This window comes from Columba livia, chromosome 1 (genome assembly GCF_036013475.1).
Source record: "Columba livia isolate bColLiv1 breed racing homer chromosome 1, bColLiv1.pat.W.v2, whole genome shotgun sequence".
In the NCBI taxonomy this organism is placed as follows: Eukaryota; Metazoa; Chordata; class Aves; order Columbiformes; family Columbidae; genus Columba; species Columba livia.
In genome coordinates, this window is record NC_088602.1 from 1,150,571 (window position 1) to 1,165,934 (window position 15,364).

The window sequence follows — 15,364 nt, forward strand, 5'->3', positions numbered from 1 at the left end:
AGGCATCAAAACTCATAGGAATAAACAATTCAATGGGAGTGGTCCATCAGAAGGGTCAGCTCGAGCTGGGTTCTTTCACAGAGCTGCCGAGCCCAGCATAGAAGTCTCTGGGTAATTATACCCTCATAGAATATTTACCTGACTCTCATGATGATTCAGTCCAATAGTGATATTTGAGTCTGGGGTCTTCTTGGCTCTGACTGGACCCTTCTCTTGTGTTGCTGCAAACTGTGTTGATAGTCCATAGCTGCTTCGTGCTGGCCTTGAAGATGTTATTTGGCTCAAGTAGGTCCTGTTTGGCTCGATAAGGTACAAAACAGGGCTTACTGTGCAGGTTGATGGTTTGTAGCTGCTTCCTTTTGCTCAAGTAGACACAAGTTCAGAGAATGTGGGCAGAACTTTACAACATCCAGTTTAAGATTTCAACAAATTTAGCTACAAAGTAACGTGAAGCAGACAATATAATAAGAATCACACAACCTTATGTTCTAAGTGATGCATTCTATTTAAAACCTATTTATTTAAGCTAAATAATACACAGAAAACTTAAACTTGACTCATCCAGTGATGTGTGTAAAACTCCTGGGATGTGACAAAGACAGTTACATAGGTTACAAGATGAGGGGAATAATGAGAGTGATGATAATGTAAGAATATACAAAACAAACCCTGCACAACACAGTTGCTCACCACCCGCTGACAGGTGGCCAGTGTGTCCCAAGCCATGGTGACCCCAGGCAACTCCCCCCTGTTTCTATACTGAGCATGACATCAGATGGTAAGGAACAGCCATTTGGCCACTTTGTTTCAGCTGTCCCGGCTGTGCCCCCTCCCAGCTGGCAGGGCACCAGAAGATGAAAAATCCTGCTCAGCAACAACTAAAACATCCAGGTATTAGCAACATTGTTCTCATCCTCAATCCAAACCACTGCACTAAAACAGCTACTAGGAAGAAAATTTACCCTATCAAAACAAACCCCACAGGACATCGCCCAACATCCACCCCACACCAGCCCCCAGACCCCACGGGCCCCTCAGCAGCAGATTCAGGGGGTGCCGGGCTGCGGAGGCGGCTGCAGGCTGGGGGTGCCGTGGGTGCGCTGGTGAGCCAGCATGAGCCTCTCCTTCCAAAACCGCTTCTCGCAGACACCGCACTGGAAGGGCTTGGCCTCTGCCTGCCCCCCTGCTGGGGAAGGACCCTCCCTCTTCTGCTGGACACGCTCCAGCACACGTCCCGGGCCCTGGTGCACCTGATGGTGTCTCTTCAGGTGGCCCATCCGCATGAAGGTCTTGCCACTCTTGCCATACTTGTAAGGTTTCTCCCCTGTGTGGATGCGCTCATGGACGATGAGGGTCCTCTTCTTCCTGAAGGTCTTGGGGCAGTGGGAGCAGGTGAAGTCCTTCTCCATGCTGTGGATGCGCTGATGCCTCAGCAGCTGCTGCCTGTGTCTGGATGTGCTGGTGACTCAGCAGTTGCTGCCTTTCGACAAAGCTCTTGCCGCAGTCGGTGCATGAGAAGGGTTTCTCCGCGTCACCTCGGCCACTCTCCTGCACACAGGACACCTGGGAACAGCTCAAACCTGTGCCTGGGAGGTTTGGGCTGGATGTGAGGAAGCATTTCTGTACTGAGGGGGTGGTCAAACCCTGGAACAGGCTGCCTGGAGAGGCAGTCGATGCCCCAAGCCTCTCCCTGTTTGAGAGACACTTGGACAACGCCAATGCCCTTCAAAACATGCTGTGATTTGTGGTCAGCCCTGAAGTGGTCAGGAAGTAGGACTAGATGGATATTGAATCACAGAATCACAGAATGTTAGGGATTGGAAGGGACCTGAAAAGATCATCCAGTCCAATCTCGCTGCCGGAGCAGGAACACTTGAAGGTCCCTTCCAACTGAAATAGGCTGTTCAATCCCATCCCATCCCATCCCATCCCATCCCATCCCATCCCATCCCATCCCACCCCATCCCATCCCATACCATCCCATCCCATCCCATCCCATCCCATCCCATTCTGTCTTCCAGGACCGCTCTCTACAGGAGGCTGCTGGCAGGGTAAGACTTGCAATTGCGACCGCTACATCAGCGCTTGGGCAGCATGTTCAGGGGCTCCAGCTCAGCTAAAGAGGTGGGACAGACCTTGACTGACACCCAGACTGACCAATAACAATATTCTATGCTATTAGTGTCATAGTTCATATTAAAGGAGAGTCAGAATCTGATGACAGGCGGCAGAATCAGGATGGAGTTGGGGCAGAGTTGGGACAGACAGGGATGGAGACCCCTTCTGGTTCTCCTCTGTTTCGGGGAGTTCTGCTTGGGGGTTGCATCAGTTCAGCCTTTTGCCTTTTGTTGTCTTTGTGTTGTACGTATAAACAGACAAATCTGCAGGTGTAATCGAATAGTCAGCCTGTGAGGTTGGCATAACCTTGTTTATCAAAGTCTCTAAGCCCATTTTGGTTTTTGTGTTTATTGGATATGTCCAGGTCTATGTTTATTGGAAGCCCTGTTTCAGTTCTCAGTTCTATCAGAGTACTGTTGGCTTTACCAGACGCTTCAGTTGCCCATACTAGTGGAAATACAGCATCTAATATTTCCTTGGAGATTTCTCGTTTGCAGCAAGCAGATCTGTTCCCTCTTCCCCCACCTTCACTGTTTTACCAGCAGGCAGCCAGGCTTTTCCTTGTTTTTTTCCTTCTTGCTGCAGTTTAGATACAGGCAGAGCTTATCTTGCAGCTTGACACAGGCCTGAAATTTATGTTCAAGCTCTACAGCACAGGCCTGGGCTCTTTCTGCCCTCTTTTTTTTTCATTTAATTCCTGCTGTTATACACTTAATATGCAATTCTAATTAGCTGAGCAATAGTTACATTCCTCAGCCCCATTTACCTGTTGCAATTTCTTACAGATATTGATAAACAGCATATTAAACATCAATCCATTATTTTCATTTTCCTAGATCCAATCAGTTCATACTTCAGTAGCTTTTAAATACAACCTCTCCCAATTTCGCATCCATCATAGCATTTAGTTTTCTATCCCTTATCTCCAACTAGCACATAAATTCACTGTGAATCAGAGTTTAACAACTTCAATTATTCTCTGGTCTTAAAATTATTACATCACAATAAAAGCAAATGAACTTATGGTACTGTACTTCATCCCATTTTTTCCAAAGTTCTGCAGAACAACATTAATTGCAATATAGCGCTATGACCCGGAATTCCACATTCAAGCCACAAGTGAATACAGTATTTTTTCAAACTTTCTTTTATCAGAGGATTCCCCAACAAAGTTACTCTAACGTGTAAGGATGCATCCTAAGGGGGAGCAAGATGGTACTTCAGTAGCAGAACCGGTTCCCATTTTATAACTATGTCCCCAAAGAAAGTTATTTTGATACCAGATATAAATATGCAAACTAAAATACTGATCTCAGATAGGCAAACCAAAGACCAAGTTCAAGTATGCAAATAGATCACAATTACACTTATTCAAGACAACATTTCGATTTTAGCATTGCACCTTTGGGCCCCTCACTGCTCAGCCAGGTGGAGGCACCGCTGGGTCTCCCTAACAAAATCGGACAGGATGGGTTTTTTTCAAAAAATGTTATTCTGCAGGCCCAGGCCCAACATTCACACATCAGACATACGGGGTGGTGTCCCGACCCGGGATTTCATTCTCACTGGCCTGGGCTATTACCCCTTACACTCATAAAAAACACACTTCTGTATAACCTGTCCAAGGTCCTTTCTGTTTTAACTAATTGCTGTGATTTAATCATGTTAGTATTATTTGTCTGGATGGTCATGTTAGTATTGATTTTCCTTTATCATGCAGGTGGCTGGAACTGCATGTCCTACCATTCCCACAGAAAATATGCCAAGGAGAATCAGGTCCAAGTTGGTTTAGAGTGATTTATACAGGGACAGGAGATGTGAAAGGGTAGAGGGAGGCCCTCCAGGTTCAGAATGGAACCAGGTTCAGAATGGAACCCCTTGCTCTCTGAATTCCTTCTGAGAGATGAGTCCAGGTGCTGATGGATCCAGCCTTAGTCCCAGACTTAGTCAATGGTTCGTGTCCAGCAGACATTGAGGGTCAATGGAAAACAGTAAGGGATTTGTCAGGGACCATATTTTAAGTTAAATGTCTCAAAGTTTGCTTGATCCTGTCTCTGCCATGACCAACTACGTCATTTTTCAGAGACCTGCCTGGATACAAGCCACAAGGAACCTGCCCAGCTCCAGGCAACAGGGGACTTGTCTGGCTACAAGCGATCACCTTCCCCTGCCGAGGCACACGCGGTACCAGCATGCTGGGACTGAGAGCACGTAATGTGGACCAGGCAGTATATGCCCAGAAGATGATATCCCAAAATAGCCCCAAAATACCTTATAAAAGACTATATGACCATGTAGTACCGTGTGAATGATCCGGAGACCCCCATCACCGACAGGTATTACATGTGTACGACTCAGGGACATAAGAGGTGGTTAATTTGTGACTGACAAACAAACTGCCTTCCCAAGACACATTGCCCCACCTACTAGAAAGAAAATGCCACTGGTTCGATCCATGGTGGTGTCTCTTGCAAATCTATCCCCACTGCTCACTAGGTTTCCTCATTTTCCATCTCCTTTTCCATGTCCTATCACCATTTTCTTACAGACATCCATTTAGAGAAGTATTTAATAAAGTTCCTTAATTAAGTTGTATTTGACTGCACTTGCATCTAATTTATGAACCTCTCCAGCTCGGAGCTTCCCAGACCAGAAAGTAACAGGATGATATGACTTTATGGCCAAATATTATCTCTGCACAGCCAATTCTTTATATCAGTTGTGTGCTGGTTTGACTGAAAGTGAGTTAATGTGCTTCATGCAGCTAGAAATCATTCTTTTTCGTAGCTAGCACAGTTATTGTTTGAATTTAGTTGGAAAACAAGAAGATAGCATCCCAGCACATAGCTAATGTTCTTAATTGCTGTTTTCCGAGAGCCAAGGTCTCCAAGCTCTCTGCCCACAGGTGTGAGGCAGCTGGGACAGAGGGCATGGATGGGACAGATCTTGACTGACATCAGGCTGATCAATAAGAATATTCCATGCCATTAGCATCATGCTTCAGATTTAAGGAGAGTCAGGATCTGATGGTTGGCAGCAGAATCAGGATGGAGTTGGGACAGACTCAGGATAGACAGTGATGGTGATCCATTCTGGTTCTGCTCCGTTTTGGGGAGTTCTGTTCAGGAGTGTCATCAGTTGAGCCTTTTGCCATCCTGCCGTGTTGCAGTGGCCTCTGAGACTCTTTGACGTTTATGAACGTTGATGGTTTTAGCTGGTTTCTTTTGCTAAAGTAGACACAATTTTGGTGAATGTGACCTGAACTTTATAACACACCACTTAAGATTTCAGGAAATTTAGCTACTAACTAACACAAAGAGGACAGTATACAAAAAAATCACACAGGCTTATAAATCTAGGTGATACATTCTATGTGGAATGTATTTATTTAAGCTAAATACCAAAAAAACTTAAACTGGGCTCGTCCAGTGATCTGTGTAAAACTTGTGGGCTGAGATAAAGACAGTTGAATAGAAGAGAAAGGGAATAATGACAATGATAATGATGTAAGAATATACAAAACAAGCAATGCACAACACAAACACTTACCACCCGCTGACTGATGCTCAGCCTGTCTCTGAGCCATGGTGCCCCAGGTAAACTTCCCCCAGTTTCTATACTGAGCATGATGTCATATAGATAGAATAGCCCTTTGGCCACATTGGGGCAGCTTTCCTGGCTGTGCCCCCTCCCAGCTGGCAGGGCACCAGGGGCTGAAATTGCTGCTCAGCAACAACTAAAACACACACGTGTTAGCAATATTATTCTCATTCTCAATCCAAAACATGGGAAGCTACCAGGAAGAAAATTTACTCTGTCCCAAAGAAAACAAGGACATTCCCCAACAGCCACCCACACAGCAGCCCCTGGTGACCAACAGCCCCCTTGGTGGCAGATTCGGGGGTGCCGGACTGCGCAGGCGGCTGCAAGCTGGGGGTGCCGTGGGAGCGCTGGTGAGCCAGCAAGAGCCTCTCCTTCCAAAACCGCTTCTTGCAGACACCGCACTGGAAGGGCTTGGCCTCTGCCTGCCCCCTTGATGCAGACAGATCTCCCCTCTTCTGCTGGCTACCCACTGGCAGAAGACCCAGGCCATGGTGCACCTGCAGGTGTCTCTTCAGGAGCTTCTTCTCCCTGAAGCTCTTGCTGCAGTTGGTACAGGTGAAGGGCTTCTCCCCAGTGTGGATGCGCTGGTGCATCATGAGTCTTGCCTTCTCCCTAAAGCTCTTGCCACAGTCATTGCAGGTGAAGGGCTTCTCCCCAGTGTGGATGCGCTGGTGGGTGATGAGGCTCTTCTTCTCCCTGAAGCTCCTGCCACAGTCAGTGCAGGTGAAGGGCTTCTCCCCAGTGTGGATGCGCTGGTGGGTGATGAGAGTCGCCTTCTGCCTGAAGCTCTTGCCACAGTTTGTGCAGGCAAAGGGTTTCTCCCCTGTGTGGATGCGCTGGTGGATGATGAGGCTCTTCCTGTCCCTGAAGCTCTTGCTGCACTTGGTGCAGGCAAAGGGTTTCTCCCCAGTGTGGATGCGCTGGTGGATGATGAGGCTCTTCTTATCCTTGAAGCTCTTGCTGCAGTTGGTGCAAGCAAAGGGTTTCTCCCCAGTGTGGATGCAGTGGTGCCCTAGACTGTTAGGCCTTTTGACAAAGCTATTTCCGCAGTAGGAGCAGGTAAAGAGCTTCTGCTCGGTATGCATTCGCTCATGGATGATGAGTTTCATCTTCTCCCTGAAGCTCTTGCTGCAGTTTGTGCAGGCAAAGGGTTTCTCCCCAGTGTGGATGCGCTGGTGGATGATGAGGCTCTTCTTATACCTGAATCTTTTGCTGCAGTCGGTGCAGGTGAAGGGCTTCTCCCCAGTGTGGATGCCTTGGTGGATGATGAGGCTCTTCTTCTCCCTAAAGCTCTTGCCACAGTCAGAGCATGAAATGGGCTTCTCCCCAGTGTGGGTGCGCTGGTGGATGATGAGGCTGTTCTTCTCCCTGAACCTCTTCCCACAGTCAGTGCAGGCAATGGGCTTCTCCCCAGTGTGGATGCGCTGGTGCCTCAGTAGGCTGTCCCTGCGGCCAAAACTCTTGCCACAGTCAGGGCAGGTGAAGGGCTTCTCCCCAGTATGGATGCTCTTGTGGTTTATGAGCTTGGACTTCTCCCTGAAGCTCCTGCCACACTCAGTGCAGGTGAAGGGCTTCTCCCCGGTGTGGATGCGCTGGTGACTCAGCAGTTGCTGCCTCTGGACAAAGCTCTTGCCACAGTCGGTGCAGGTAAAGGGCTTCTCCCCAGTGTGGATGCGCTGGTGGATGATGAGGGTCGACTTCTTTGTGAAACTCTTGCTGCAGTCTCCACAGGCAAAGGGCTTCTCGCTGCTGTGCACACGGTGATTCAGTGGGTTCTGTTTGTATATGTCCCCACCTGACTGGCCACAGGCCAAGCCCATCTGATGTCTTGTGCCAGGGCTTGGCATCCCAGGGAGCAGGGAGGTGGGTCCTGGCAGCCCCTCAGGGACATGCTTGGTCTCCTGTGTCCCAGGGCTGACGGCTGCTGGGGAGGAGATGCAGGGGTCACTGCCAAGGACAGAATGAGCAGGAGGGACTCCATTCCATGAGGAACAGCATGGGTACCCCTGCCAGCCTTGCACCCTCTCAGGGACATGAATCACCTGAGGCAAGGGGACAGTGCACCTTGAACTCCCAAACACCCCTGCCAGAAGCCTGGTACCCACCTGGCACAGGGCTCTGGTGCCTCTGCCACTCCCCAGGGAGTTCTGGCACACACGGTGTCTCTTCTCGCTCCATCTTGCAGATGATCTCTGGTTTGACAGTGGCCCAGCCTGTCCGGGGCACAGAGAGAAGCCCCCTCTCCCGCACTGCCGGGACAGCAGCACCGGCCCCTGCACCCACAGCCCCTGCATCCCCTCCACCCCGCTCCTCTCTCCTGTCCCTGCCAGGCTGCGGCTTCAGCCCCCACATCCCTGTACCTACAGCCTCCTCTCGCCTCGCCCCCGTCACCTCGGCCACTCTCCTGCACACAGGACACCTGGGAACAGCTCAAAGCTGCGCCTGGGAGGTTTAGACTGGATGTGAGGAAGCATTTCTGTACTGAGGGGGTGGTCAAACCCTGGAACAGGCTGTCTGGAAATGTAGACAATGCCCCAAGCCTGCCCCTGTTTGAGAGACATTTGGACAACGCCCTTCACAACATGCGGAAGGGGCTGGGCTGATTGACTAGATGGATATTGAAGGATTCCTCCAACTGAAACAGGCTGTCCTGTCCCATCCCGTCCCATCCCATCCAATCCCATCCCATCCCATCCCATCCCATCCCATCCCATCCCATCCCATCCCATCCCATCCCATCCTCTCTCCCAGGACCACTCTATACAGGAGGCTGCCTGGCAGGGTGAGACCTGCAATTGCAACCACCACATCAGCGCTTGGGCAGCATGTTCAGGGGCTCCAGCTCAGATAAAGAGGTGAATTCCGGAACAATCCCAGCCCAACATCACCAGAGAGAGTCCTCACCCAGCGAGGCGACCATCTGGTAGTTCTCCAGCATCACCTCCCGGTAGAGCTGCCGCTGACAGCCCGACAGCTTTGCCCACTCCTCGGGGGAGAAGTAGAGCGCCACGTCCTCAAACGTCACCGACATCTGCAGCAAGAAGCACACCCGGCTCAGCACACCCCACCGCATGGTTGCTAAACACCTCTGACAAAATCCTGCTGCTGCCAGGCTGCACCCCACTGGTTCCAGCAGCTCTGGCGTCCTGAGGTAGTGCCCAGATAGTTTGGAGCATGCCAAGAAAGGGAAGGGATAGGACAGAGGGTCAGTCTTGGCACAGCCGTGTGGCACAGCAGGGTCACCGGGGTCCCACTCAGTATGTCCCTGGGCAGGGGGACACCCCACCAGCTGTGCTGGAAGAGGAGCAGGGCTGGCAGACTTAGAGGCCAATTTCCCCTGTGCATGCCTGATTCGGAACCCACACTACAGCAGCAGGGACTGTGGCCTGTCCCACACCCACGCCACAAGCCAGATCACCCACCAGGACCGGGCACAGCACCGTGACACAAGGGCTGGCCCGAGGCCTGGCAGCAGGCACGCTCCTGCCTGCCCCTGCCCGTGGTGCGGCTCAGCGGGCAGGAACGGGAGCACCCTGCACCGCACCGGGTCTCAAAACACTTCTCTCGCACATCATTTCACATCAACTGGGCACCCAGACCGGCTGCTCCCACAGGTGTTTTGCTGCTGTTGCACCACAGCACCAACAACGGCAATCCCAGCCCGTGGTGTCCCCAGAGCCGGGGCCGTGCCTGACCCCCACCTTGCCGCAGCAGCCTGGAGCCCGGCGCGTCGCTGCTCTCGGCGCGGAGATGGAGGCCCGTGCAGGTATTGATCCGGGAAGAGGGAGGCGGGATGCTCCGGATTCCACACGAGGTGCCTGTCCCGTCACCAGCCGCACCAGCACAGCCAGGACAGATGGTCCCTGCAAGCACAACATTTTCATGAAGAAATCAGGGGCACAAGTTTACTCAGCTGCCTTCCCTGCACCCCGAGCCTCCACAGCTACTGGGAAAAGGAGCCACCAAAGAGCGTCACTCACCGACCCGGCCGCCTCGGGGTAAAGGCGAGAAAGAGCCGTGAAAAGAGGAGTTTTGGAAGCTCCCGAGTACCCAAACCTTCCCTACGTGCGCCGGGGCCGCGCCGCCAGCCCCGCACGGACAAAGGCGGCGCCGGGAGCCGCCGGCAGCGTCAGCCCGGGAGGGCCGCCCGCCGCCGGTGCAGCACGGGAGGTGTAGTCCTGCCGCTCCGCCCCGCTCGGCTCGGGGGGGCGGGCACCGGGAGCACCGCTGTGTCCTTGCGGCCCCTGTGTTTCCTCTTTATCTCTGGCACTGGTCTTCTGGGTCCCTTCGTCACCATTGAGCCACGTCGGGATAAGTGCACTGTATGCAGCCTGGAATTGCAGCGAGCCTGGTCATCACGCTAAGTTTGGCCACTCATGCTGAAATAGTTTGTTCAAACAAAAGAATACAGCTTAAAAAACAGAATACAATTAAAATGTTAAGTTTGATTAAAGTTATTCTGCAACAGTGGGCTGGAGACGTGGGCTGACAGGAACCTCCTGAAGTCCAACAAGTGCAGAGTCCTGTCCTGGGGAGGAATCAGCCCAGGCACCAGCACAGGCCGGGGCCACCCGGCTGGAAAGCAGCTCAGCAGAGAAGGTCCTGGCGGGCACCACGTTGGCCATGAACAAAGGTGTCCTGGGCTGCATCAGGAGGAGCGTGGCATCACCAGGATGTGATTGTGAAAGATGGAAGAGTCCTGAAGGGTCTCAGGCCTCAGGGTCTTGGCAGTCTGGGTGCCCTTCAACACGGCCTTTTGGAATCACTATAAATCACCTCCAACACAGCTAATTCCCAAAAGCACTGGATACTTGTCTCCAAGGTGGTCCACGTGCCTAGCTGAGAAGTAACATCTCCCTTGAAGGGGTACATGTCCCACACACCTGACAGAAGTCACCTCCAGAGCCTGAGGGTTAGTGTCAATGCCCCGTCCCTAGACAGGGATCCCAGCTGCTCCGCTTCCCTACCCTCCATCTCCAGGGTACTGGCTCCGTTGTCATAGACTCATAGAATGTCCTGGGTTGGAAAGGACCCACAAGGACCATCGAGTCCAACTCCTGTCCTGGCATAGGACAACCCCAAAAATCACACCATGTGTCTGAGAGCATCGTCCAAACGCTTCTTGAATATTGTCAGGGTTGGGTTGTGCTTGCAACAGTGCTTAGATCACTTAAGGCAAAGTGTGACTTAACAGAGTTCGATGGCAAGGTTCACTCTAGTACTTCTTGCATGGGGGAAATATGCCCAGGAGAATCAGGTGAGAGTTGTTTTAGAGTGATTTAGAGAGGGACAGGAGATGTGAAAAGGTAGAGGGAGGCCCTCCTGTTGGGTCACCAGGTTCTGAATGGATCCCCTTGCCCTCCGAACTCCTTCTCAGAGAGGAGTCCAGGTGCTGATAGATCCAAACTTAGATCCAGATTTGATCAACCATTCATCTCTAAAAGATGTACAAGGCAAGGGAAAGCAGGTAAGGGATTCTATGAATTTACAGCCAATGGATTATACATGCTCACCTGATTCTCTATATCGCTTGCCTCGAGTTTCAAAGTTTCATCATTCAGCATCTCAACGTGCTTACCTCCCCTCCAGGGCCTGGAGCCCGGTCACTCCAAAGTCTGGATCCCAGGCCTCATGGAGCAACCTCTCAGGCATCAAAACTCATAGGAATAAACAATTCAATGGGAGTGGTCCATCAGAAGGGTCAGCTCAAGCTGGGTTCTTTCACAGAGCTGCCGAGCCCAGCATAGAAGTCTCCGGGTGATTATACCCTCGCAGAATATTTACCTGACTCTCATGATGATTCAGTCCAATAGTGATATTTGAGTCTGGGGTCTTCTTGGCTCTGACTGGACCCTTCTCTTGTGTTGCTGCAAACTGTGTTGATAGTCCATAGCTGCCACGTGCTGGCCTTGAAGATGTTATTTGGCTCAAGTAGGTCCTGTTTGGCTCGATAAGGTACAAAACAGGGCTTACTGTGCAGGTTGATGGTTTGTAGCTGCTTCCTTTTGCTCAAGTAGACACGAGTTCAGAGAATGTGGGCAGAACTTTACCACACGCAGTTTAAGATTTCAACAAATTTAGCTACAAAGTAACGTGACGCAGACAATATAATAAGAATCACACAACCTTATGTTCTAAGTGATGCATTCTATTTAAAACCTATTTATTTAAGCTAAATAATACACACAAAACTTAAATTTGACTCATCCAGTGATATGTGTAAAACTCCTGGGATGTGACAAAGACAGTTACATAGGTTACAAGATGAGGGGAATAATGAGAGTGATGATAATGTAAGAATATACAAAACAAACCCTGCACAACACAGTTGCTCACCACCCGCTGACGGGTGGCCAGTGTGTCCCAAGCCATGGTGACCCCAGGCAACTCCCCCATTTCTATACTGAGCATGATGTCAGGTGGTAAGGAACAGCCATTTGGCCACTTTGTTTCAGCTGTCCCGGCTGTGCCCCCTCCCAGCTGGCAGGGCACCAGAAGATGAAAAATCCTGCTCAGCAACAACTAAAACATCCAGGTATTAGCAACATTGTTCTCATCCTCAGTCCAAACCACTGCACTAAAACAGCTGCTAGGAAGAAAATTTACCCTATCAAAACAAACCCCACAGGACATGCCCTTACATCCCCCCACAGCAGACCCAGCACCCCACAGGCCCCTCAGCAGCAGATTCAGGGGGTGCCGGGCTGCGGAGGCGGCTGCAGGCTGGGGGTGCCGTGGGTGCGCTGGTGAGCCAGCATGAGCCTCTCCTTCCAAAACCGCTTCTCACAGACACCGCACTGGAAGGGCTTGGCCTCTGCCTGCCCCCCTGCTGGGGAAGGACCCTCCCTCTTCTGCTGAACACCTTCCAGCACAAGTCCCGGGCCCTGGTGCACCTGATGGTGTCTCTTCAGGTGGCCCATCCGCATGAAGGTCTTGCCACTCTAGCCATACTTGTAGGGTTTCTCCCCTGTGTGGATGCGCTCGTGGACGATGAGGGTCCTCTTCTTCCTGAAGGTCTTGGGGCAGTGGGAGCAGGTGAAGTCCTTCTCCATGCTGTGGATGCGCTGACGCCTCAGCAGCTGCTGCCTTTGGCTGAAGCTCTTGCCACACTCGGTGCAGGTGAAGGGCTTCTCCCCAGTCTGGATGTGCTGGTGACTCAGCAGTTGCTGCCTTTCGACAAAGCTCTTGCCGCAGTCGGTGCATGAGAAGGGTTTCTCCCTGGTGTGCATCCACTGGTGAATCAGCAGGTACTGCCTTTGGACAAAGCTCTTGCTTCAGTCAGTGCAGGGAAAAGGCTTTTCACCAGTGTGGATGTGCTGGGTGATGATGAGGTAGGTTTTATCCCTGAAGCTCTTGCTGCACTTGGTGTAGGGAAAGGGCTTCTCCCCAGAGTGGATGTGCTGGTGGCGCACCAAGTGCTGCCTAAGGACAAAGCTCTTGCCACACTCAGTGCACATGAAGGGCTTCTTCCCACTGTGGATTTGCTGGTGGCGCACCAGGTGATGCCTCAGGTAAAAGGTCTTGCTGCAGCTGGTGCAGGGAAACGGCTTCTCCCCAGTGTGGATGCACTGCTGTATCATCATTTTTGACCTCTAAGCGAAGCTCTTGCCACAGTCGGTGCAGTGGAAGGGACGCTCACACATGTTGCTCTGCACGTGGACATCCAGCGCCGACTGGCTCTTGAATAGCTTGTCACAATTGGGGCACGTGAGGGGGCTCTTCTCCAATGACTGGTTCTCTGGGAGTGGGGAGAGGTGGGGGTGCTCCAAACGGTCTCCCTGGATCCCACCGGGCTGGTCACAGGCAGAGCTCCCCTGCTGACTCCTGCCCGGGTTTGGCATTCCCAGGAGCAGAGCGGTGGGTGTCTGCAGCTCCTTGGGAACCCCCTCGGACTGCCTCTGCATGCTGGGGCTGACGGCTGCAGGGGAAGAGAGATCGGGGTCACTGCTGGGGACAGGACGGGCATGTGGCACCCATCCCCATGGGGAGCGGCACGAGCACCCTGCCAGCCCCACACCTTTCCTGGTGAAATGGGGCACGTGCAGCAAGAGGACAGTGCAACATAAACCCCCCACCAGTCCCACAAATCCCCAATACCCACCTGGCACAGGGCTCTGGTGCCTCTGCCACTGCCCAGGGAGTTCTGGCACACACAGTGTCTCTTCTCACTCCATCTTGCAGATGATCTCTGGTTTGATGTTGGCCCAGCCTGTCCAGGGCACAGAGAGAACCCCCCTCTCCCGCACTGCCGGGACAGCAGCACCGGCCCCCGCACCCACAGCCCCAGCATCCCCCCCACCCCGCTCCTCTCTCCTGTCCCTGCCAGGCTGCGGCTTCAGCCCCCACATCCCTGTACCTACAGCCTCCTCTCGCCTCGCCCCCGTCACCTCGGCCACTCTCCTGCACACAGGACACCTGGGAACAGCTCAAAGCTGCGCCTGGGAGGTTTAGATTGGATGTGAGGAAGCATTTCTGTAACAAGAGGGTGGTCAAACCCCAGAAGAGGCTTCACCCCATCCCATCCCATTCTCTCTCCCACAACCGCAGGAGGCTGCCTGGCAGGGTATAAACTTGCAGTCACAACTGCTCAGGCAGCAATAGAGACAGCTGGATTTTCCCATTCAAGTAGTCCAGCTCACTCAAAGAGATGAATTCTGGCTTGACCCCAGCCCAACATCACCAGAGAGAGTCCTCACCCAGCGAGGCGACCATCTGGTAGTTCTCCAGCATCACCTCCCGGTAGAGCTGCCGCTGACAACCCGACAGCTTTGCCCACTCCTCGGGGGAGAAGTAGAGCGCCACGTCCTCAAACGTCACTGACATCTGCAGCAAGAAGCACACCCGGCTCAGCACACCCCACCGCACGGTTGCTAAACACCTCTGCTGAAATCCTGCTGCTGCCAAGCAGGGTTCCGCTGGTACCAGGGGCTCTGGTATCCCAAGGGCAGTGCTGAGAGAGCTCAGAGCATCCTGTGCAAGGGAAGGGCAAGGACACAGGGGCAGTCTTGGCACAGCTGGGTGGCACAAAAGCGCCACTAGGGCATGGGAGACTCACTGAGAAGGGCCCTGGGTTCCAAGACACCCCATCAGCTGTGCTGAGTAGAGGGGCAGGGCTGGCAGGCTTAGAGGCAGGTGTCCCCTGCTCATGCCAGATTAGGGAACCACGCCAGAGCACTGGGGACTGTGCCCTGTCCCACAGCCATCCCACTAGCCAGATCACCCACCAGGACTGGGCACAGCACCGTGACTCAAGGGCTGGCCCGAGGCCTGGCAGCAGGCACGCTCCTGCCTGCCCCTGCCCGTGGTGCGGCTCAGCGGGCAGGAACGGGAGCACCCTGCACCGCACCGGCTCTCAAAACACTTCTCTCCTGCATTGCCCCACTGCAACTGGACCTGCAACTTGGCCAGTCCCTTCACAATCCCAGCCCGTGGTGTCCCCAGAGCCGGGGCCGTTTCTGACCCCCACCTTGCCGCAGCAGCCTGGAGCCCGGCGCGTCGCTGCTCTCGGCACGGAGATGGAGTCCCGTGCAGGTATTGATCCGGGAAGAGGGAGGCGGGATGCTCCGGATTCCACACGAGGTGCCTGTCCCATCACCAGCTGCACCAGCACAGCCAGGACAGATGGTCCCTGCAAGCACAACAT

The 15,364-nt window shown here is 52.8% G+C and overlaps 2 protein-coding genes across 10 annotated transcripts in view; both read right to left on the reverse strand.

Annotated features, from left to right (window-relative positions):
- Positions 1-9,891, reverse strand: part of LOC106145902 (gastrula zinc finger protein XlCGF57.1-like) — a 185,860-nt gene extending 175,969 nt beyond the window's left edge. The window contains exons 1-6 of one of the 9 annotated variants that reach the window (XM_065049626.1): positions 9,706-9,890; positions 9,423-9,584; positions 8,626-8,752; positions 8,086-8,163; positions 7,827-7,934; positions 5,473-7,645 (exon numbers count right to left, since the gene is read on the reverse strand). In XM_065049626.1, coding sequence (XP_064905698.1) covers positions 5,928-7,645; positions 7,827-7,934; positions 8,086-8,163; positions 8,626-8,752 — 2,031 coding nt within the window. In that variant the 5' untranslated portion in view covers positions 9,423-9,584; positions 9,706-9,890 and the 3' untranslated portion in view covers positions 5,473-5,927. Of the gene's footprint in view, positions 7,669-7,826; positions 7,935-8,085; positions 8,164-8,625; positions 8,753-9,422; positions 9,644-9,701 lie in introns of those variants that run through there. The other 8 variants (XM_065049625.1, XM_065049627.1, XM_065049636.1 and 5 more) reach the window with 8 other exon arrangements.
- Positions 9,892-11,863: 1,972 nt separating this feature from the next.
- LOC110356690 (gastrula zinc finger protein XlCGF8.2DB-like) lies at positions 11,864-13,867 on the reverse strand. The gene is given in 2 exon segments (XM_065049736.1): positions 11,864-13,639; positions 13,823-13,867. A coding segment is annotated over 1 exon segment (642 nt). The 5' UTR covers positions 13,305-13,639; positions 13,823-13,867; the 3' UTR covers positions 11,864-12,662.
- Between the last annotated feature and the right edge of the window lie 1,497 nt (positions 13,868-15,364).